Genomic DNA, 24,113 nt, shown 5'->3' on the forward strand with positions numbered 1-24,113 from the left:
AAAAAAAAAAAAAAAAAAGGTGGGGGGGAGAGAATCTACTCTCAAAGTGTATCTTTGGGCTTTGGCAAACAGTTACAGTTGACAGCTTTGGGGAGCGTGACTAAGCTGGTTCTGCAAACCACCTTTCACAGGCTGACTTGGAGAAATGGAATGAGGAAAATCAAGCTATGCTAGACAACCATCTGGAGAATTTATCTTCATCAGGACTAGCCTGGCCCATGATCTGACTCGAAGGAAACAAAAGTTGTCCATTTGACCCTGGAGAATTCTAGTCTGTGGTTGGTATGCCAGGCCACTGGGTGCCGCTGGTGCTCTGTCTTATGTCTGCTGGGCAGGTCTTATGTCTGCTGGGCAGCCACAGAGGTAAAGCTTGCTGCCTGCTTCCTGTTTCCTGATTCGATCTGTCTCTCTTGTTGTGGAACACTGTTTGAAGGCCACCTTTGTCCCTCAGAGGGAAATGGTGCACATTACCCCAGGGGCAAACCTCAGGAGCTACTAGTGGGGGAAAATAAATAAGTACTCCTGGTGCATCTGGGTCTCCTATCATGGAAACTATGCAGCACGGTATCTCTTGGAAATCTACAGATTTCTTCAAGCTGTTTCTGTTTCTAAAATGTTCTGCATGAATGCCAGGTAGTAGATTTGGCCAATTGGGGGTTCATAATAAGGGTCTGGGTTCACTGAAACAACACAGAGGACGGATCTCCTTGGAAGTTATTCAGAAAAAAGAAGCAAGAAAATAACTTTCATTCATATAAAACCAAATTCCCTACAGATAATTCAGGCTTATTTGCAGATGACATAATATTATTTTTAAATCCCAAGAAATTTACCCAAAAAGAACTACCAAAACTAATAAAGGGAATCAGTCAAGTTTTAAGATACAAAATTAATATACAAAATCACTATTTCTGTATATCTTTAAAAACTGAGAGATGGACTTAAGAAAATTAGTTTTTATTTAAAATAGCTCCAAAAGGAATAAAAATTGTCTGTAGGCTAAAACAAGCATAATCACATTCCTAGAGAAGAGAATCCCCACTTCCCCAAATAAGAATATTCCACAGTTCAAATTCATACTTTCTATTGAATCAACCTTCTCACGCAAATAAATTTTGTAGATCCTCTCAATCTATGATTCCAAGCCAAAAAAAGGGCTTTGACATCTTGAAGGATTCTGTTCTATCATTCTGGAATATCGCTGCTGGGGTTCCCACACCCAAGGATTGCAATCTGTAAATGCAAGGGGTCTGGATTTAAGTTCTCCTATTCTTCCCTTCACCACCAGCACAGCAGCCCCAGGAGGACCCCTTCACTTCAGCTGTTACACACATGGCAACAAGGCTTCCTTCTGTTTCTTCCATGCCTCACCACCTTAGCTCTCAGGACAATCTCCTGGATACAGTCCTAGGATATGGGCTGTGTATAATATGCAATAGGGACTGTGGAGAAGCTCTCTGTCTCACACTCACACTTCTCCCATCAAGAGGTAAGGTAACATCCCACTTCAAAAAAAGAGTCTCCTCAACTGGCTTCCATCCCTTCCTTCAAGAAATTCTCATTTCAACTCTGGGAACCCTGGAGGGGAGGGAGCCAAGTCTACCACTCTACTGAAACAGGGCAGCCTCATCCATACCACACTGCTGCCATCATGCCAATACTCCAACTTCACTAATCTAAGCCAAAACACCAAACTGACAAAAACTCAAGGTTCAGGGGCTTAAAACTAGAGGTCTTCACAGTGTGTAGGTGGTAGCTTCTACCCTTCTTCCAATAACTCCAGAACCCACATCCACACCACACAACCACAGCCATGCACCACTGACCTTGTTCCACAGAGTGGTTGCTGACACCTTCAAATTCTTCAATACTGACACTCCACTAGGAACACACCAAACTAGATGGGAAATTACCATGGAAGCTAACTAAACCCAATAACCAAAAATAGTAACACAGAAAGCTCAACTGGCAAAAATAGCTTAGTCAACCTTCAGATGACTTAGTGACTTCATAGTGAGATCTGACAGATTTCACAAATTGCCTTTTACTAAGTATTTTCAATAATTGTTTTAGCCTTTAGTTATTACAAGCTTTATATAAAGAAATTATTTAGGGCCGGAGAGATAGCATGGAGGTAAGGCGTTTGCCTTTCATGCAGGAGGTCATCGGTTCGAATCCCGGCGCCCCATATGGTCCCCTGTGCCTGCCAGGAGCAATTTCTGAGCCTGGAGCCAGGAATAACCCCTGAGCACTGCCAGGTGTGACCCAAAAACCAAAAAAAAAAAAAAAAAAGAAAAAAAGAAATTATTTAGTGCCTGCCAGGGGTACAAGGTTGAGGGTAGGTGGGATGGGGACAATAATGGAGGGACTATTACACCGGTGGTAGAATTGGTGCAGGAATATCGGTGCCAGAAATAATTGGTGGGATTGGTGCTGGACTGGCACCAGAAACAACTGTATTATATTGTATGAATAATTTTATAAACCATAGTGTTTAAATAAAGTTTAAAACATAGGAAAATATAAATAAATAAAAAGGAATCAGCCAAAACAAAGGGGGAAGGTTTTCATTTCAGCAGCCTCCAAGAAGGAAAGAGCACCTAAGTTTTAGGAAGCATCTGTGGCTGACTCTTTCCCTGTGCTCCAAACCAATGCCTTCCTTCCACAGGAGCTCCTTTATTGATCCCTTTGCACTTTTATATCTACTAATACACCCACAGTCAAATTGCTGAGATTTTTAGTGCACTATAAAGGACAAGAAAAAATAGAGACAAAGAGAAGAAACTAGGCAAACTCATAGAAACACCAAAGGATCATCTATGAACTCTACAGCAGTGATTTTCAACCCTCCTAAACAGGCCTAAACAATTCCCAGGTCTCTACATCAGTACTTCTCAATAGAAGAGATCAAAAGGATACCCCAGTGAACATGGATACCCTAAAACCCTAAAAGTGTGTGTGTGTGAGAGGAGAGAGAGAGAGAGAGAGAGAGAGACAGAGACAGAGAGAGACAGAAAGAGAGACAGAGAGACAGAGAGAGAGAGAGAGAGAGTATTCAATCACAAAGTTACTGTGTTGGTTTGGGGGCAGCAGCACACAGGATAATCTTGGTACAGTACTTAAGAACTATTGCCAGTGCTTTTCAGGGGGCCATGCAGTGCCTAGGAGACCAAGTGGTACTCTCCCACCAGAGGATCAGAATTGGGACTACCACACGCAAATCATATACTCCAGCCTTTTGAGTCACTGCCCTTGTCCCTGGCACCAGTTTTTATATAATCTAAATAAGCTCCCAAATAGTGCCACCCTGTTAGGTTGCACCTTATTTTACCTAAAACAAAGATCATCTCTGGTTCCTTTGTATGTTTGTTTACAACTGGGATTTACCCCCAAAAAGAATTTGTCTAGTTTGGAAACTTGGGTGGGACTGGCTCAAGATAGCTTGAGCTATCTGTCCTTACTACCCCACCCAAAGGTGGTCTCTGTACTCCATAAAAATGGCAGTCTGGCAGGCAGCTGACTCTCCATATGAGGTAGAAGACTGCCAGACTATACGTATTTCACCCTCAGCCTGACTTGGATTATTTCATAAACAACACTGATTCAGACGTTCACCTGGATGATTTTACACTGCCCCTCCATTCTACATTGCCACTTGCACTCCTTTCACCACACACACACACACACACACACACACACACACACACACACGCACGCACGCACGCACGCACGCGCGCACACACACACACACACACACACACACACATCTTTCTGATCCTTTCCACCTGAAAGCATGGTGGACTAGGAGGAGGAAACTTCTCACCCCTCATCACCTGAGTAGCTAGTAAAGCAAAGGCCTTTCTCACCTCGAGCCCCTTTCCCACCCAAAGAGAGAGCAGAAAGGAGACAAATATGAAAGTTTCCTTCCTTGCCCTTCTTCTTTCCCCATTCACTATGACAACTGCAAAGGACATCTCAAAATACCATCTGCCTCCAGCCTGTGCCATGCTCCCTCCACAGATGGGAGCTAGATCTGATTATAGAGATGGCAGACATTGCCTCCTAAGGAGCAGTTAATGAAGTTTGCTTGCTTTTCCTTCCAGGTGTCAGCTGGAAAAACTTCTTTAAAAACATAACAGAGGGCTGGGAGATAGTACATGGTTTAAGCACTTTGCTTTGCCTGTGGTCAACTCCTGTTCAACTCTCTGGTCCCATATAAAATCCCCCATGCATCATCATGGGTCACTCCTGAGCAAAGAGACAAAAAGAAATTTAAAAACATATTAGAGGGGCCAGAGCAATAGCACAGCAGTAGGGCATTTGCCTTGCAAGCAGCTGATCCAGGACGAATGGTGGTTCGAATCCCAGCACCCCTTATGGTCCTCCGTGCTTGCCAGGAGTGATTTTTGAGTGCAGAGTCAGGAGTAACCCCTGAGTATTGCTGGGGGTGACCCAAAAACAAAAAGATATATTAGAAATATTAGAAAGAAAACTGGCACATTAATATTGTCCCTTCTTTTTGGGGGGCAGTTTTGGGTTACACCCAGCAGCACTCAGGGGTTACTCCTGGCTCTACACTCTGAAAACGCTCCAGGCAGATTTGGGGGACCATATGGGATGCCAGGATTTGGACCACCATCCTTCTACATGCAAGGCAAACGCCTTACCTCCATGCTATCTCTTCAGCCCCATTGTCCCTTCTTTTTAAATGACTTGGAAGGTATGTCCTAATCCCAGTAGTCTCATGACTAAAATATTTCTGGACATTCTCTTTGAAATTGACTCAGGGTTCTTTATTGTAATGCTCCTTTTACCACTAACTGTATGATCACTGAATGCCAAGCATCCTACCATCAGGCACCTCACTGTGACAGTGATCAGAACCTAACTCCTTTTCTTGGGAATATGTTGTCCAATGGATGGAGAAGGCATAAGCAGTAAAAAACTAATAAGAGGGCAAAAGACAACAGATAGGGATACCGCAGGAAATGGAAGAAACCAGACACTCTCACTGTAGGACTCCAGAAACCAGATCATGGAGGGTGTGGCCTGAATGCTGGATGCTGAAAGTCCAGCCCACAGGACCTTAGAAAGCCTGGGAATGCATGTGGTCTGTCCCTGGATCAGGCCAGGACAGATACATATCCTTCCTGTCAGCTAACTGTGGCCCAAATATCTATATGGATGGTCCAGGAGTGATTTCATAAATATCCAAGTGGCCCTTGGCAGGAAGGAGGCTGCCCAACCCTGCAGAGGATGATGACAAGCACACAGGCATGTGGAGAGAGGAGGAGCCATAAGACTAAAGTGTGAGATGCCCCAGTCAGTGGTGAGAGATGACTGTCACATAACTGTGGGGTGAGGAGTGAAGATAAGATAGATCTTCAGGTCAGACTGGGAAAACAAACCAGTGTTGATTCACTCTATGAGCAATTAAGAGCAAAAATAGGAAAATGATGGGAACAATATATATATTTTTTAATTTGGGGAGTGTTCAGACCCAGTGATGCTCAGAGCTTACTCCTGCCTTTTCTCTTAGGAATCACTCCTAGTGGTGCTCAGAGGACCAAATTGAGTCCAAGTAGGCTTAAAGCAAGGCAAGTGCCTCCTTACCCACTGTACTATCCAGCTGCCAGGAACAATGTGGTTTTGTTTGTTTGTTTTTGGGCCACACCCAGTGATGCTCAGGGGTTACTCCTGGCTATGGGACACCAGGGGATCAAACCACAATCTGTTAGTATGTGCAAGGCAAATGCGTTTACCACTTGTGCCACTGTTCCAGCTCCCCTGTTTTTGTTTTTTGGGGGTTTTTGTGGGGGGGGTCATACCCGGAAGCACTCAGGCATTACTCCTGACTCTGCACTCAGAAATGGCTCCTGGAAAATACGGGGGACCATCTGAGATGGCAGGATTCGAACCACCATCCTGGGTTGACTGCATGCAAGGCAAATGCCCTACCGCTGTGTATCTCTCCGGCCCCTGTTTTTTTTTTAAATAATTAATTCTTTAATTAAAGAATCATGATGTATAGTCATTGATAATTATATTTTAGGCATACCACCAGTGCCAACAATGTTTTCATAAAAAAAAAAGTGTATTCTGCAGGAAACACAGGTATAGAACAAGTGGAGGACCCAAGGAAGTTGACACCATTTTTTCAGAAACTGCAACATGCCAAAGTGCTGATAGGTCTAAAGGTAAACAGAGAGGAAGGAGAAACAGTATTGTGGGTAAGGACTCAACTTGCATGCAGCCAATCAGGATTCTATACCCAGCATTGCATATGGTGACCTGAGCCCACAAGGAGTGATTGATTCCTGAGTGCAGAGCTAGAAGTAACCCTAGTCCCCATAACCACTAGGTATGGCATAAATAAATAAATAAATAAATAAATAAATAAATAAATAAATAAATAAATAAATAAATAAATAAATAAATAAATGTAAACCAGAAAGGCCGAGAAGAATAGTCTCATGCGTCTGGTGAACATGCTTTGCCTTCTGGAGTCATGAATCCAATTCCCAGCACCACATGGACCCTGAAGCACCATGGGAAACAGTACCTGAGCACTGAGGTAGAAATAAAAGCCATCCCTAATCACTACCAGGTATGGTCCCCAAAACCAAAATCAAACAGTAAATTTGATCTTGATTTCATAGTAGCTTTAAGAAACAATCATAGGGGGCTGGGCGGTGGCGCTAAAGGTAAGGTGCCTGCCTTGCCTGTGCTAGCCTTGGACTGACCGAGGTTCGATCCCCCGGTGTCCCATATGGTCCCCCAAGCCAGGAGCAACTTCTGAGCACATAGCCAGGAGTAACCCCTGAGCGTTACCGGGTGTGGCCCAAAAACAAAAAAAAAAAAAAAAAAAAAGAAAGAAACAATCATAGGGACCGGAGAGATAGCATGGAGGTAAGGCATTTGCCTTTCATGCAGAAGGTCATCAGTTCGAATCCGGCTTCCCATATGGTCCCCCGTGCCTGCCAGGAGCAATTTCTGAGCATGGAGCCAGGAGTTTCCCCTGAGCACTGCCGAGTGTGACCCAAAAACCACAAAAAAAAATCATAAAAATAATAATAAGCAAATCAATCTATTGAGTTGTTACTATGGTCCAAAGAGTACATATAATTACGTGTATTGTTTATTTAGTCTTCAAAAGAATGGAATAAGCTAGCTACTGCCCTATCCATTTTTCAGATCTGAAGGGAAGTAAGAAAACTGACAGGCATGGTGTGCTAGTGACTGTGAAAGTGAGGTGTCCAAGTCAGAACTGTCAAACGTTCAAGCAGAGAGCTTTTGCACTGTAGATGTGCCTCAGCAAAGAGGTGAACTGAGGAGACCAAGGCACTGTTCTTGAAGCCCTGAGTCAAGACTAAAGGAGAACAATATGGAGGACAGGCAGAGGCTGGCAACCAGTCTTGGAGGTGAGAATTTTAATAAACTGTCTTTTCCTATTCCTGTAAGAAATTTGGGAGGAGCTTGACCAGGTCTGTGAAAAAAGACAACTGGATTGTGTATGAAACGTGTTAGATCTGAGTTCATGAGTGGAAAACAGTCTTGAATGCTGTGTGTAGTTGATGACTAAAGCCACGATATAGGTGACATCCAACTGTCACCTGCGTCCAACACCTGAAGAGAAAGCGGAAGTAAGGGCAACATGTAAGGAGTGGCTGAGAAAGCAGATGCCCAGAGAGTGAGGGGAGATAAGCTTGAAGAAGCAGCTATTTCCTCAACAAGTGCACTCTTGCTTTTCCAGCACCCCAACCTCCTCACCACCCTACCAGCCAAGAAGAACCTCAGGTTGACTTTCACAGCACTGAGTTCAATCTCTCCTTTTACACCACTCTATAGGATGCCCACAGCATCATGATTCAATCTGAGGCAGAGTTGTAGGCCAGTCTCAACTTGAAAAACACAAAAATAACTCTAATATTCATGTGAACCACATATTAGATTTGGGGAGTCGAATCCAGCAGGTAACATAGTACTTTATTTTTTTGTTTTGTTTTTGGGTCACACCTGGCGGCACTTGGGGGTTACTCCTGGTTCTGTGCTCAGAAACCACTCCTGGCAGGCTCAGGAGACCATATGGGATGCCAAGAATCAAACTGCGGTCCATCCTGGGTTGGCCTCGTGCAAGGCAAAAGTCTCACCCCTGTGCTATCGCTTTGGTCCCTGTAGTGTATGTATGTATACATCATACTCACATGATACTGTGTCAGATTTGGGGGGGATTGGTTGTTTGTCTTCAGAACATACCTGATGGTGCTCAGGGGCTACTCCTGGCTTGGAGTTCAGGAGGTTGAACTCCCTGATTCAGCAGTGCTGGGGATTGAATCCAGGATACTCACATGCAATGCAAATACTGCAGCTTTTCAAGCTATCTTCCCAGCCCTGTGTATGTGGGTTTTTTTTAATGTATTCTAGTAACATCCAATATTAACTTGTGGTATTAATCATAGATATTAAGTATGTAATTAGTTATTAAATATCCACCTCTCCTAAATTTAAGCTCTATGATGAAAATAAATAGGTCTATATCTCAATATCCAAAATCTAAATCAGTGCCTCAGGCATTTATATTTGCATATTATATTTATATGTTGTATTTATGTGTGTCCGGTGATGTTCAGAGACTACTACTGATCTGTGCTAAGGTCCTAGTGGTTCTCAAAGATCATTCAGTGCTGGGGATCAAATCCCTCCCCCTCAGCTTGCAAAGCATTCAGTACAGTACATTGTGCTATATCACCCTGCTGAACCCATATTTTTTTTAATATTTGTTATTGAAATATTTGTTAATTGGCTGAATGAACATGTAAATGGGCAGATCAACAATGCTTATGGGTGAAGAAAGACTAAAGGGAATGAGGACTGAAATTAGAACATGAACTTGGATATCAGGTGCCATTTGTGACCTTACTAAAAGAGCTATAGTGACCTGGGGCTCTCAGGTGCAGACTCCTATAGCTGAACAGGATGAGTGGGAACAGAGACAGAAAGTAAAGAGCTCTGTCAGTAATCCCATTAAGAACAGAGATTGATCCGGTAAACTACTGAATTAGATTTCCAGTTTTTATCCTTTTTCTTTATTTTTGGAAATAGTAAAAGGTCATCCAGAATAAATTCAGGTGGCCTCACAAGATGGTCAAGCTAGTTTTCGTTCTAGCTGAAAATAACAGCTGACTCTAAAAGTATTATGATTTAACATTTAATATTATGCATAAAGGACCTCTAAAGGCAATATCCACACAGGATTACCAAAAGGGATTACCAAAAACGGACGTTTTCAAAACAGTATTCATCTTCTATATTTTCTTTCTTTTGTAGGGGTAAAATGTACCACATCTAGCTGTGCTCAGGAATCACTCCTGGCAGTGCCTGAATTACCATTTTGGTACCAGGGATCAGTTGCAATGCAAGAGACACACCTTACCTACCATACTATCTCTTCAGCCCACAAAAGTTTCCTCTCTTTTAAATCTTCATGATCATAGAGCAGGTAGAAGTAGTATGATTTAAAGTTCTGTTTTCCTCAAAGAAATAGATGAAACCATATAAAAGTACATCCATGCACTTAGACCACAGAACTGAGGTTACCAGAGAGGGCGGGGATAGGAGATCAAAGTGCAATCAGGGTTTTCAGGAACTGTGGTGGAGAGAGATTGGTACTCTGGTGATGGTTGTGGTGTCGCCAACATATTTTGAAGAAATCATGTAAATTAATATCATCTTGATAGAAATAAAATTCATGATTTTTGGAGGCAATAAATGAAAAATAATTTTTTGGGATTTGGACCATACCTAGCAGTGCTCAGGGGTTACTCTTGGCTCTGCCTCAAAAATTACTCCTGGTAGGCTCAGGAGACCATATGAGATGCCAGGGATCAAACCCAGATGGGCCATAAATGCCCTACCCACTGTGCTATCACTCTGGCCACACGCTGAAAAAATTTTTACGTTTACTTTCTGCTGAAATTTTTTCATTGCTGTGTGAACCACACCTTGTGGTGCTCAGAGGCCTGGGCCTACTCCCTATTGGTCCCAAGACACTACGGAAGCTGTGGGATACCAGGAACTAGGGTCTCAGACATGTAAGACATGTGTTCTCCCATTTGATCCATAGCTCTAGCCTAGTCTATATTAGAGAAAAAAAAATAAACAGAACTACAATAAACTCATCACATATATTTTAAAGTGCCCTTGATAGAAAAATTGTAATTATAAAATTAACTTTCAAATACAAGCTTCTTAGAGAAAATTCAGAAACAAAGAAAACCTGGTGGGGGAGGAGAAGAGATCACCACTGATGTGACATAGAAATAATTCAAGTTTGGGAGATGCTGGCACAAGAGAGAGATTGCAGACTTCTGGGCTTCTGTCTGAGTTCTAATTGTACCTCCCCCATTTGCTAATCACTATAAGATCCAGAGAAAGTTACTTCCCTTTTATGAGTCTCCAATTACTCATCTAAAAAAAAAAAAAAAAAAGAAAATAGCAATACTCTCTTTACAGGACTTTCTGAAAACAACAAAAAACAAACATGAGGAATCCCCACATGGGAGCCAAGAAGTTAGTACAGTGGCTAAGGCAATTGACTTGCAAATAGCCAACCTAGGTTCAATCCCAAGTACTCCTTAAAGTACTTCCATACACTACCAGTAGTGATCCCGGAGCACAGAGCCAGAAGTAAGCCAGCAGTAAGCCAGAAGTGAGGCCCAAACTCAAATACATTTTCAGACCAATTTCTAGCACATTGGGTATTATGTCATTGTGTCCCTGTATTCAGCTGGCCTTTCTTTTCCATCTGAAACATGACTGGTAGCATGTGAACACCTACTGGGCTAAAAAGGAGAGTCGGCAACAAAACCAACAGGACAGCGACAAAGGGCGGTCTGGAGGCAGACAGACTCAGCACTCCAGACAGGTCCTGGGGGCTCACAGATCCTTCCAGCCCCAAACCGTCTGTGATCCCATGGAGATGTCACCCAAAGAGCATGCAGGGAGTAAGCGTCAACCTTTAATTATTAACTCCGATTTTAAACATAAAAAGCCAAATGACCTGTGCAGAATGAAAGCCAGAGCCATCTTATCAAGAATGAATCAGCTGCTTTGATCTTGAGGCAAAGCAACTCACTAAACATCAAGCTTCCACCTGGGGTTTTTCCAGACACTAAAGTAGTTGCCTAGTTCTCAGCGGTCTGGAGTTTCCAGTCCAAACTGGCCTTTAAAAAAAAATGTCCAACCACTGTGCCAGAGTTCACACCCCATTAAAAAAAAAAATATATATATATATATATATTAGATCTTTACTACTAAAGCAAAGAAACAGGGGCTCCAAACAATATTTTTTAAGATAATTAAAAGGATCCTAGTAAAGATAAATGAGTCCACCCAGTTTGGAGTTAAAAGATCTAGTATTAAAAGATAGACTAGGAAGAGATAGTACAGCATGAAGGTGGGGTGCTTATCTTGCACAAGACCAGCCCTGGTTCGATCCTCAGCACTGTACTTCAGTGTACTTGCAGAGCTAAGAGTAACTCCTGAGCGTTGCTGGGTATGACCCCCAAACCAAAACCAAACAAATAAATAAAATACTAGTTAGATGAAGTGAAAGCAGAGGACAGAGGACATTCAGGGACTGGCAGAAAAATTGGTGAGGGCGAAAGCCCCAAGTGAGCATTGAGAAATACAAAAACAAAGAGACAGCAGGGACTGGAGAAGAATTTTGAAAAAATGGGCGAGGGGAGATCCAGGAAACTCAGGAAGGGGCCAGGATGAACTAGAGCCAAGGCAAGCAGCCTCTCACATTTCCAGAAGCCTCGCCTACTTACCCGCCCAGAGATCATGTGCACCACACCATGAATTAATCAGCATGTAAATCACCCCCTTTATCTACGGAAATTGAATTTAGCTGCCAATCTTGATTGAGGCCACAGAGGCCTCCTCACAGAGAGATCACAGCTCTCAGGGAGAATGCCTTTTCTCTCCTTAAATCAAAGCTTGCACAGACCCATGGCAACAGCTGCAGCTGGAGCCACAGACTCTGAAAGGTGGCAGGCTGAGGACGGTAATTATAATTACTAGTTACATAACATGTTTGTTCTTCAAAGTGCTCTACAAGCATCGGCTAATTAATAGCTTACTATGCCCCATGCAGATCCACTGGTTTTTCATGTAGTGACTAATCCTTGTATCCCACTGAAGTCAGAACACTGGAGGCAGAGAGGTTTGAGCAATGAATGAAAATGGTTCAGGGTCCAGAAGCTAAGCCCAGCTCTGGAGTCAGCCACCAACTGATTCCACAGGTAGTATGAGGCCAGGAACACTTGCCCAAATGTTGAATTCAGCAACTTGAGATGCAGTTGCCTCACTTCCTCAAATGACTCAGAGCGGCTCTGTTAGAGATGCAATAAGAGGCTGGAATGACTATATGAGTCTAGCTCAACAGCAAATTCACCACTCTTCTCAACTTCACAATTATTAAGCTGAGACTGTGGAATCCCTGATGTTAGTTACGGACCTGTCTTTGCTGCTCAGTGTAAATTGGGCAAGTCAATGAGGCCTGAGAGAAGATTGGACTAATCTTGGGTCCTCGTCCCTTTTTTCTCTGTTTAGTTTCTAGCCTACATCCTCCTAGATGCATGCTGGAGATGACTGAATGTGGGAACTGCATGGGACAGCAGCGCCTATAAACTCTCAGCCTGCTCTAGAAATGCTTTCCCCAAGGACTTCAAAGGATCACGAATATCTGGAATTTGTAAAACTGTGTGTATGCAGTACCTAAAAGGAAATAGAGGGGAACAGAAAGATAGAGAGAAGAAAAGTGTCCCGCCTAGAGACAGGCTGGAGGCCGGGAAACGAGCAAGAAAATGGGGAAATTGGTAGCAAGAAATGAAGGGATGGATGTTGAAATATTGTATGACTAAAACTCGTGTTGATTTATATTAAAAAAAATTTAATATATATTATATTATAATATATATAATATAATATATATTATATATAATATAATATGCTAAATAGTTATTAAATGAATTGATCAAACAGCTTAATTCATCAAATTCCTATATCCAAAATAACTATTTCTCTATGGAAAATCATCACCAGAGCAAACATGTTTGGCTTACACAAGCCAGACATCCTTTTATGAAAAAACTTTGGCAAGGGCCAAAACATAGTATCATAACTCTACTATAAGTCAAACCAAAGACCCAAAACTGAAGCTATCTTCAGATATAATTTCCAGAGGTTCAGTTCAGAGCCAAGGAAATCAACCACTAGAAACCATTTCTCAAAGTTATTCAAGACTCTGAGACGATGTGTCATAATAAATCATTGTTTTTTACTACCTTGCTTCTGGGAAGCAGAGGTGTGAAATGAAGTATATGGAAGATTTATGTCTGATTCATGAGATTTTTCTCAATTAAGATTACTTGTTTGTTTGAGTGAGAGATCTAAAATGAGCATGGTACTATAAGCTTTTCAAAATGTTCCCATAGGTAACCATCTCATTTGATTCCCTTGTAATAGCTTCTTGAAGTAGAAACCATAGATTTTAATTTTTTATGTATGAGTAAACACTTAATACTTTCTAAAAATGTGATAAAAGCAATTATTAATACATGGCACTGAACTCAAATTATTCACCAGTAATTCCATTTCAGGGTCTATATCCAAAAGAACTGAAAACAAGATCTCAAGAAGGTATTTGTATGCCCATGTTTATGAAAGTATTCTCCACAATAGTTAAAAGGTGGAAATCACCTAAGTACCAATCACTGAAAAGATAAACAAAATGTGGTATATCCATAAGAAGAACATTATTCAGTCTAAAAAGGCAACTGTTATTTGTAACAATATGGATGAACCTGAAGTACACTCTGCAAAGTGAAAAAGCCTGTCAACAGATAATAATGTTTGATTCTGGGCCATAGTAATAGCACAGTGGTAGGGCATTTGCCTTTAATGCGGCCAACCCAGGACAGGCCTGGTTTCAATCCCTGGCATCCCATATGTCCCCCGAACTTGCCAGGAGCAATTTCTGAGTGCAGAGCCAGGAGTAACCTCTGAGTGCTGTCGGGTGTGGCCAAAATAAATAAATAAAATAAAATAAAATGTGGACTATTAAAAAAAATCTGGGTCGGAGAGATAGCACAGTAGTAGAGCATAAACCTTGTATGTGGCAGACCTGGGAGAGACCTGGTTTGATTCCCGGCATCCCATATGGTCCCCAAGCCTGCCAAGTGCGATTTCTGAGTGCAGAGCCAGGAGTGAGCCCTGAGCGCTGCTAGGTGTGCCCCCCCAAAAAAAAACCCAATCAATCAATCAAATCAATCAATCAATAAATAAAGTTAAAAAATAAAAATTTAAAATAAAAAAAGCATGATTCTACTTAGCAGAGGTATCTAAGTCATTAAAAAAAAAAACAACAAAAAAACAGGAAACAGGGCCGGAGCAGTGGCATAAGCAGTAGGGCATCTGCCTTGTACATGCTAACCTAGGACAGACCATGACCATGGTTCTATCCCCCAGGATCCCATATGGTCCACCAAGCCAGGAGCAATTTCTGAGCGCATAGCCAGGAGTGGCTCCTGAGCGTCACTGGGTGTGGCCCATAAACAAACAAACAAAAAAACAGGAAACAGAGTGCAGTTCCAGGGGCTAATGTAAAGTGGGGAGAAAGGAAGGCAGAGTCATTTTGAGTACAGAATTCCAGTTTGCAAGATGAAGAAGTTCTGGAGATTGGTTGTACAATAATGAGAATAGACTTAACAATTAAAGATTGTTAAGATGATAAATGCTAAACACAGAGCCAGGAGTAACCCCTGAGCACCATCAGGTATGGACCAGAAAACAAAAAAAAAGAAAAAAGAAATAAACAGGGAGCCAGAGGAAAAGTACAATGGATAAAGCACTTGCCTTGCTCCCTGGCATCCTATAGGTCCATGGAGTACCAGAAGTAATTCCTAAGTGCAGAGCCAGGAGTAACCCCTGGACATTGCTGGGTACGCTCAGAAAAACATTCTTTCATGATAATACCCTTTCTCTAAAAAAAACTGTCAACGGGGCCGGGCGGTGGCGCTCGAGGTAAGGTGCCTGCCTTACCTGCGCTAGCCTAGGAGACGGACCGCGGTTCGATCCCCCGGCGTCCCATATGGTCCCCCAAGCCAGGAGCGACTTCTGAGCGCATAGCCAGGAGTAACCCCTGAGCGTCACCGGGTGTGGCCCAAAAACAAAAAAAAAAAAAAAAACTGTCAACATGTGCTAAACTAGGGCATTAAATTATGCTCGTCTGGAAAATGGTGCACGTAGAAAAATTTCTCTGCCAGCCAAGCAGAAGACACGAGAATCACTGTGATTTAAGAGGAATTCAAAAAAAATTATATGCACAAAATTTTCTATACAACTTATATTTCCAATTTAGATTCCAAATTTTCAAGATTTAGCTTACAAAACTAAAGCCAGGAACCCACCCTAATGGCACAGCCAGGCACAGTACTGAAAGAGAAGGTGGCACTTGAGTGAATTTATGTCCCAGACTCTGCCAACTGCCTAGTACAGGAGCCTATATACCTGTGCAGGTCAAAGTACTTTCCCTCCAGGTGCCTTTCTCAGTACAAACGGAAGTGATAGGTCCTGCAGGGCTCTCGAAGCCCTCCTGGCAAACATAGTGAGCCACGCCACCCAGGCTGGAGCTGTAGTTCTCCACCAGGAACGCATGCCGAACTTGAGGAGGATGGCCACAGTCGATCTCTGCAGTGGGAAGTAGGACAGAATTAGCTGTTATCCCAACATCTCCCCTCTAGTCAGTATTTCAGAAGCCAAGCGTTCAATTATGATGGAGTCACTCATATGGGTAAAGAGAAAACATGAGCCACATTAAGTGATCTATCTGCAGGTAGGTAAACAATTAAAAATAATATCTAGAACTACTCGTGCCTCTGTGCTTATAGGTTACCCCTGGTAGTATTCAGATTGATGCTGGGATCAAACCAGGCTAAGCAGCTAAGGCAGCACCTAAACACCTGTACTATCTCTCCATCCCTAAGAACGATTTGATGGAATTTTGGCTTCAGGGACTACAGTAATGATGCAAAGAGGTTACAAACATGTTTTGCATGTGGGAGACTCATGTTTGATCCCCAGCACTTCACAGCCCCCTAAAACAAACACCAGGCTCAGAGTGGCCCTCAAGCACTCTAGATGTAAATTCCCCAAAAACAATGTTTTCCTTTAAAAAACTTTTTCACAAGACCCAAATAATAGCACAGTGTGTATGTAGGCCTTGCACGCAGCCGATCCAAATTCCATCCACAATATCCCATATGGTCCCCCGAGCCTGCCAGGAGTGATTTCAGAGCGGAGCCAGGAGTAACCTCTATGAGCCAGAGAGTGTGGCCCAAAATAAATTTTAAAAAACTTTTGTGCAGGGCCGGAGAGATAGCATGGAGGTAAGGTGTTTGCCTTGCATACAGAAGGTCAGCAGTTCGAATCCCAGCATCCATATGGTCCCCCGAGCCTGCCAGGAGCAATTTCTGAGTGTAGAGCCAGGAGTAGGCCCTGAGCGTTGCCAGGTATGACCCAAAAAAACAAAGAAAAGAAATTTTGTGCAAATAAAAAATTTCAATAATGAGAATTTTTTTACATTGTGAAAAGTTATTTGGTCAATGAGATAATGCATCTCAATTTCTTTTAATATTCAGATTTTCTGGTACCTTTTATTCTGTATCTTCAAATCATTAACTGCCGAATTGATAGTAATGTAGTTTAGAAGTTTTCTCACTAATTAGGTATTAAATAAGAATATATATATATATACATATATATATATGTGTGTGTGTGTGGTTTTGGGGTCACACCCGGCAGCTCTCAGGGGTTACTCCTGGCTCTACGCTCAGAAATGGCTCCTGGCAGGCTCAGGGGACCATATGGGATGCCAGGATTCGAAACACTGTCCTTCTGCAATGCAAGGCAAATGCCCTACCTCCATGCTATTTCTCCGGCCCATATTTTAAAAATTTTGAACCTGATGCCATAGAGATAATACATAGTAGGAACTTGCCTTGCTTGTGGCCAATTCAGGTTCAATCCCCAGCACCCTATAAGGTCCCCTGAGTACCACCAGGAGTAATTTCTGAGTGCAAAGCCAGGAGTTGCCCTTGAGCATTGCTAGTGTGGCCCCAAAACAGAAATTAAATAAATATAATAACTAAAAATTTTAAGGAAAGTTAATGCAGAAAATATTCATAGTCTAAACATTACATTTATATGCACCTTTCAAAGAAAAATATCAATATCCATTGCAGAGAGACAAACATCAAATTAGTAAATTGGTATGAGATTCCTTCTTTGCAATTTCAACTACCTAAAATCAATAGAGTTGTAGGAAAGAGGGTGTGACACTACCTTTTAGACACAATACAAAGTGCTATGTAAGTGCAGGAGCATTTTATTTTCATATTTTTTTACAATTTTAAAAATTTGTATGAGTATCTTCTTTCAAAACTTAAAAAACAGGGGACAGAGAGATAGCATGGAGGTAAGGCATTTGCCTTGCATTCAGAAGGTCAGTGGTTCAAATCCCAGCATCCCCTATGGTTCTCTAAGCCTGCCAGGAGCAATTTCTGAGCATAGAGCCAGGAGTAACCCCTGAGAGTTGGTGGGTGTGACCCAAAAACAAAACAAAACAAAACAATTAAAAAATAGGGGCCAGAATAATAATACAGTGAGTAGAGGGATTGCATTGTACACAGATGACCCAAGTTCAATCCCAGCATTCTATATCCTGAATGCAGAGCCAAGAGTAAGCTGTGAGCATTCTGGGTGAGGCCCTAAAGCCACTATATATATTTAACTCAAAATATAAAAAAAAAGAATGCATGTTCAGAAGCCCTAGGTTTGATCCCTAGCAAATCAAACAAACAAAATTAACTCCAGTCCAAACCAAAATTGAATCTATTTTTGGTTTTTGGGTCACACCCAGAAGCACTCAAGGATTCCTCCTGGCTCTACGCTCAGAAATCACCCCTGGCAGGCACGGGGGACCATATGGGATGCTGGGATTCAAACCACTGTCCTTTTGCATGCAAGGCAAACACCCTATCTCCATGCTATCTCTCCGGCCCCTAAAACTGAATCTACTTTTAAAAAAGAAATATTGAGTGGGAGTGATACTATAGGGATTAAAGCATTTACTTTGCAAAAGGCTGACAGCAGTTTAATCTTCAGGAACACATATGATGTCCTGAGCACTGCCAGGTGAAGTCCCCACAACAAAAATTAATTATGTAAATAAAGGAAATGTTATAAGATATAGCAATTAAACCATTAAGTGTGCAGAAAAGTCACCATAAAACCTTAAATGATAGAGTTTAACAAAACTATTAGCAAACGATCTTAGAATTAAAAGTTAAAGCAATGTAAAAAAAATAATCTGAAAATAAAATTTTATAAGATTTGAGTAATAAACATAAAGAAAAAATAAGCATATGCTAAATTTATCACATTAAGGAGTCATATGTAGAGATATAATTTATTCAAGAAAGTATTATATCAGAGTCAGAGAGGTAGTACAGCATGGAGGGCATTTGCCTAGCAATGTGGTCAACCCAGATTTGATCTCTGGCACTCTATATGGTTTTCTCAAGCCCTGCCAGAAGTGATCCCTGAGCATAAAGCCAGATAGATATAGGCCCTGTGGGAGGTGCAAAATGAACAACAAAAAACATCACATAAAATATGTAAGATAGTCAAGTAATTAAGACATAACCAACAATCTTAGTAATAAATAATCACAAAGAAAGAATACCCATTCTAATTTTTAGCTAGTTAAATAATAGTCAAGAAAATAAAAATACTCCTGAAAGCCAAACTTTTAAAACAGAAGTCCATTTATTGAGATAAAGCAGTCAAAACTGAGTAAATGATACAGTCTGTTTCTGATTTTATATATAAATTTCTGACTTTATACATAAATACTTTATCTTGAATTAGTTTGTTTATTTTTTGTTTATTATCTATTGCAGAGCCCCAAGTTTTTTCCCTAAGAAAGGCAACAAAGATTTCCAACTTATGATAATTGGAGTTTTTGTAAGACCCTTATCACACCTGATCTGACCATATCACTGAGACTTAAAAATAAAACAACTAACCTCTGGTCAGTGCAGATTCAAATCATGAGCAGTTACAGTAGTAGAACAAGGTAGTTATTTCATAAAGCCTCCTGCCTGGCAACTTCTCAAAGGATTTGTTCCCTATTTGACAATATTTACCAGGCACAAGAACCCTCGGTCCTCATCATGTGTTCCCAGCATCAAACTTTTAGACACATTTATCAGCCTCAACAACCCCCAAACATGATTATATTATATATGGTTGGTATACATATGAATTCACCAAATGGGTGATTAATGGTTCATAAGTTTACTTAGTCACTGTTTACATCAACATATCTCCTAGGTAAGCCAAGGTTCTGTGGAAGGAGAACATCCATGAAAAGATTTAGGTTGTAGGTTAATGTCGGTTTATGTCTATTAAAACTAGAGTTTAAATGAACAGTGGCAACTCATACTTAATGAGTACTAAGCAGATGGGAGCCAAAAAGACTCATTAAAAAATATCATCAGGGCCGGAGAGATAACATGGAGGTAGGGCATTTGCCTTGCAAGCAGAAGGATAGTGGTTTGAATCCCGGCATCCCATATGGTCCCCCGAGCCTACCAGAAGCAATTTCTGAGCATAGTACCAGGAGTAACCCCTGAGCACTGATGGGTGTGACCCAAAAACCAAAAAAAAAAAAAAAAAAAGAAAAAGAAAAGAAAAGAAAAGAAAAAAAAAGTCAGATTTACAATCCTCTGCCAGACATTATATGAGAATTTGCTGTAAAACGTGGATATGACAGTTGAGGTGTGATCCTGGATCAAGTTCATTAAATATTTACATTCATTTAAGCATTCACTCTAGGGCCTTATAACTTAAAAGCAGGTGCATTAAAAACATCTGGCTATAATAACTCGTGCGGCCCAATCTTGTTTCCAAGAAATTTCCTAAACAAGAGAGCCACTAGCTATAGATGAGAGTTGCTGGATATAGCTATGTGAAATGCTGATCTGTCTTGTATACTGTTGTTCAACCCTTGACATAGCATCCTGGTTCAGTATAAACCTGGAAAATGGGTGACCCTATTTCCAAGACTAATCAATTCCCAGGAAGTTATGTGGCTCCTATTAAAAAAAGGGGGCTGGGGGCCGGCGAGGTGGCGCTAGAGGTAAGGTTCTGCCTTGCAAGCGCTAGCCAAGGAAGGACCGTGGTTCAATTCCCCAGCGTCCCATATGGTCCCCCCAAGCCAGAGGCGATTTCTGAGCGCGTAGCCAGGAGTAACTCCTGAGCATCAAACGGGTGTGACCCGAAAAACCAAAAAAAAAAAAAAAAAAAAGGAAAAAAAGGGGACTGAAACATAGCTCAAAGGACTTAATGTATACTTTGCTTTAATATCTCATGACCCACCCCCCGAGACAACCGCAGGAGAGAGGAGGGCAAAAGAGCTTGAGAAAGAGAAAAGAAAGAGATAAAGGATGGGGAAAGAGGGAGAAAAAAGAAAAGAGGAAGAAGAAAGAAGGTAGAAAGAAGAAGAGAGGGAAGGAGGAGGAAAGAAAAGGAAGGGGCAGGAAGAAGGGAGATAAGGAGAACAGAGAAGGAGGAAATAAGAGAAGGAAATGGAGGGAGGAGGGGGAAGAGGAAGAGGAGGAAGAAAGAAGTAAGGATCAAGAATTACTTTTAAACGGGTGAGGGAGGGTCCAGAAAGATAGCATGGAGGCAAGGCATTTGCCTTGCATGCGGAAGGGTGGTGGTTTGAATCCCGGCATCCCATATGGTCCCCTTACCCTGCCAGAAACTATTTCTGAGCATAGAGCCAGGAGTAACCCCTGAGTGCTGCCGGATATGACCCAAAAACTAAAAAAAAAAAAAAAAAAAAAAAAAGGATAAAACGGGTGAGGAAGATGGGGCTGAAGAGATAGCACAGTGGTAGGGTGTTTGCCCAGCAACATCAGATCCAGGATGGATGGTGGTTCAAATCCTGGCATCCCATATGATCCTTGTGCCTGCCAGGAGCGATTTCTGAGCACAGAGCCAAGAGTAACCCAAGTGCCGCCATCGGGTGTGGCCCAAAAACCAAAAAATAAATAAATAAATAAAAAGGGTGATGGAGAGAGCTCAAATACAATATATGCCATGTACATGCAGAAACATGTACATATCCAACCATTGGATATCTTATGGCCAGTCCCACTGGTATTGTGAGTGTAATTATAGTGAGCCCCAACATTTCTGGAGAGGGCCATCAAATTAGAAATACTCAAAACTCTTGGGTTAGGGAGACAGTTTATGCCTCAAGTGGCAGAACACAAACTTAGAGTGTGCAGGATCTGAGTTTTACTCACGATAGCACAGGTGTACCCCTGGTGGATCCCAAGCATCATCTTTGGGTATGGCCCTGTTAGCCCATAGGCATTGACATAATTGGCCATTGTAGTCACCTGCACCGCTAGGCACAAGCACCAACCATGTCCTACAATGCCAGCATCATTGGGAGGGTTCTCAGAACCAAACCCCACTAGCTTTTCAGCATGTGGGCCATTAAAAAACTAATAAACATGGGGCTGGAGTGTCAGGTCAGTGGGAAGGACAATTGCCTTGCACATGACCAACCCAGGTTCAACCCAGTATCCCAAATGGCCTCCTGCCAGGAGTGATTACTGAATGCAGAACCAAAAGTAGAGCCAACACCTGAGCATTGCCTGCTGTGGTCTGAAATCAAGTGCGCACACGCCTGTGCTCGCAAACACACACACACGTACAAATACATACACTCACCAATTTACAATAAAAGAAAAAATATATATATGGTCAATGCCATGGTTTCCCAAAGTAGATTGCCAAGCCCACTCTAAAACTACATTCTCCCCACCACCCAGAAGAGGACCAGAAAGCCTGCCACACATTGTCAGTGGGCAGCACTGTGGATTCTCAAAGCTTTCGCCACTGATATGGCCACAAGAGATCTCCCTGGATGTAGTGGGATACTAAGAGTGAAGTGGAGAAGAAATGTGGAAGTGGAAAAGACACTCCCAGACTATAAAAGGAACTGTGGTAAAGCAACACATAACTCCACCATAGGTAGTAGGCAAAGACTGTAATCCTGAAAAATCAATTATTAACAGCCACCTATATAATCTTTCTAAAAAAGACTTTAGAGTCGAAATGCCATGGATGTTTAACAAACTCAAAGAAACAATGGGATAAACCACCAATAAAATACAAGAGGATATGAGAGAAGAAATGAGAAAGCTGCCAAGAGAAACAACAGAACTGAAAAACTTAGAAAGAGAAATGAAAAATTCACTGGAAGGTCTCACCAGCAGAGTTAACAGCTGCTGAGAGCAGAATCATTGCACTTCTAGATAAGGTACAAAAAAACTTCTGGACAACAATAGAAGATGGAAAAAAGACTCAAAAATAAATGAATAACCAACAAGAGAACTTTGGGATAAATTCAACAGAAGCAACATAGAATCACCCAGATCCCAGAGGACCAGGAGGCAACCTTGATGAAGAAATGGCAGTCAGATATTGCTGAAAAACTCCCAGAGCTGGAGAGTGCATGCACCCACATCCTAGAGGCCTAAAGGGTAGCAACTAAGAGAGATCCAAATAAAAATATCCCAAGACATACCCTAATTATGATGATAAATAAAAATGGACAGCGATAGAATATTGAAAGCAATAAGATCAAAGAAAAATTATATATAAATTAGCATACTTAAGATTTATAGAAGATTTACCAAGCAAAACTCTCCAGGCTGAAGATATTTGTGGGATATAATTTGTAAAATCTCAATATTTTGGGGCTGGAGAGATAGCATGAAGGTAAGGCATTTGTCTTGCATGCAGAAGGATGGTGGTTCGAATCCCAACATCCCATATGGTCTCCCGAGCCTGCCAGGAGCAATTTCTGAGCATAGAGCCAGGAGTAACCCCTGAGTGTAGCTGGGTGTGACCCAAAAAACAAACAAACAAACAAACAAAAAAACCTCAATGAAATGAATGCCTCACCAAGAGTACTTTACCCAGACAAACTCTCATTCATATTAGAAGGAATGATATGCAATTTCATGGATAAACTATAGCTCAAAAACTTAAGAGACTCAAAACCATCTTTACAAGAAGTACTAAAGGGACTTTAAGACAAGACAAATCCTATAAACATGCCAAGCTTCTACAGAAAGATGACACAAAATGGCACATAGATGCTCCAATAATCTCTCTAAATGTCAATGGACTAAGTGTACCCAATAAGAGATTGAATAGATAGATGGAATAGAAAGTTGAACTCAACATTCTACTGCCTGCAAAAAATACATTTGAATAGTCAGAGCAAATACAGACTCAAAGTCAAATGTTGGAAAAAATTCTTCAAGCAAACAACTCCTTCGAAAAGGTCAAGTTGGTCATACTAGTTTCAAATGACAACTTCAAGTTCAAAAGTGTTATAAAAGACAGCAAGGTCCATTTATTAAGTGATCAAGGGATATTTACATCAAGAAGAATTTAGGGACCAGAGCAATAGCACAACAGGTAGGACATTTGCCTTGTTCACAGTTGGCCAGGGATTCAATCCCTGGCATCCCATATGGTCCCTCATCTTGCCAGGAATGATTTCTGAGCTCAGAGCCAGGAATAATACCTGAGTGTTGCTGGGTATATCTTAAAATCAATTTTAAAAAACAAATTCATACTCCTAAACATATATAAACACCTAATGAGGAACCAGCAAAATACTTATAACAAATGCTAATTAATTTAAAGAAAGATATTGAAAGCAACACTACAGTAGTCAAGATTTCCACATCACTCTATCATCTCTTGATAGATCAACTAGATTAAAGCTAAGTAGGGACATGCTTGCTTTAGAAAAAGAAATATAAGAGAGAGAGAGGCTTAGTAGCCATATATAGGATTGTTTTTCATGCCCCAAAAGCCAAATACACATTCTTCTTCAATGCACATAGGACATTCTCTAAGACAAATTACATGCTGGGACACAAAACATAACT

The 24,113-nt window shown here is 41.5% G+C and overlaps 1 protein-coding gene across 1 annotated transcript in view; it reads right to left on the bottom strand.

Annotated features, from left to right (window-relative positions):
* SUSD1 (sushi domain containing 1) overlaps positions 1–24,113 on the bottom strand; it is a 137,687-nt gene that overhangs the window by 53,966 nt on the left and 59,608 nt on the right. The window contains 1 exon segment of the mRNA XM_049774850.1: positions 15,574–15,753. Coding sequence (XP_049630807.1) covers positions 15,574–15,753 — 180 coding nt within the window.

This window comes from Suncus etruscus, chromosome 1 (assembly GCF_024139225.1).
Source record: "Suncus etruscus isolate mSunEtr1 chromosome 1, mSunEtr1.pri.cur, whole genome shotgun sequence".
NCBI lineage: Eukaryota > Metazoa > Chordata > Mammalia > Eulipotyphla > Soricidae > Suncus > Suncus etruscus.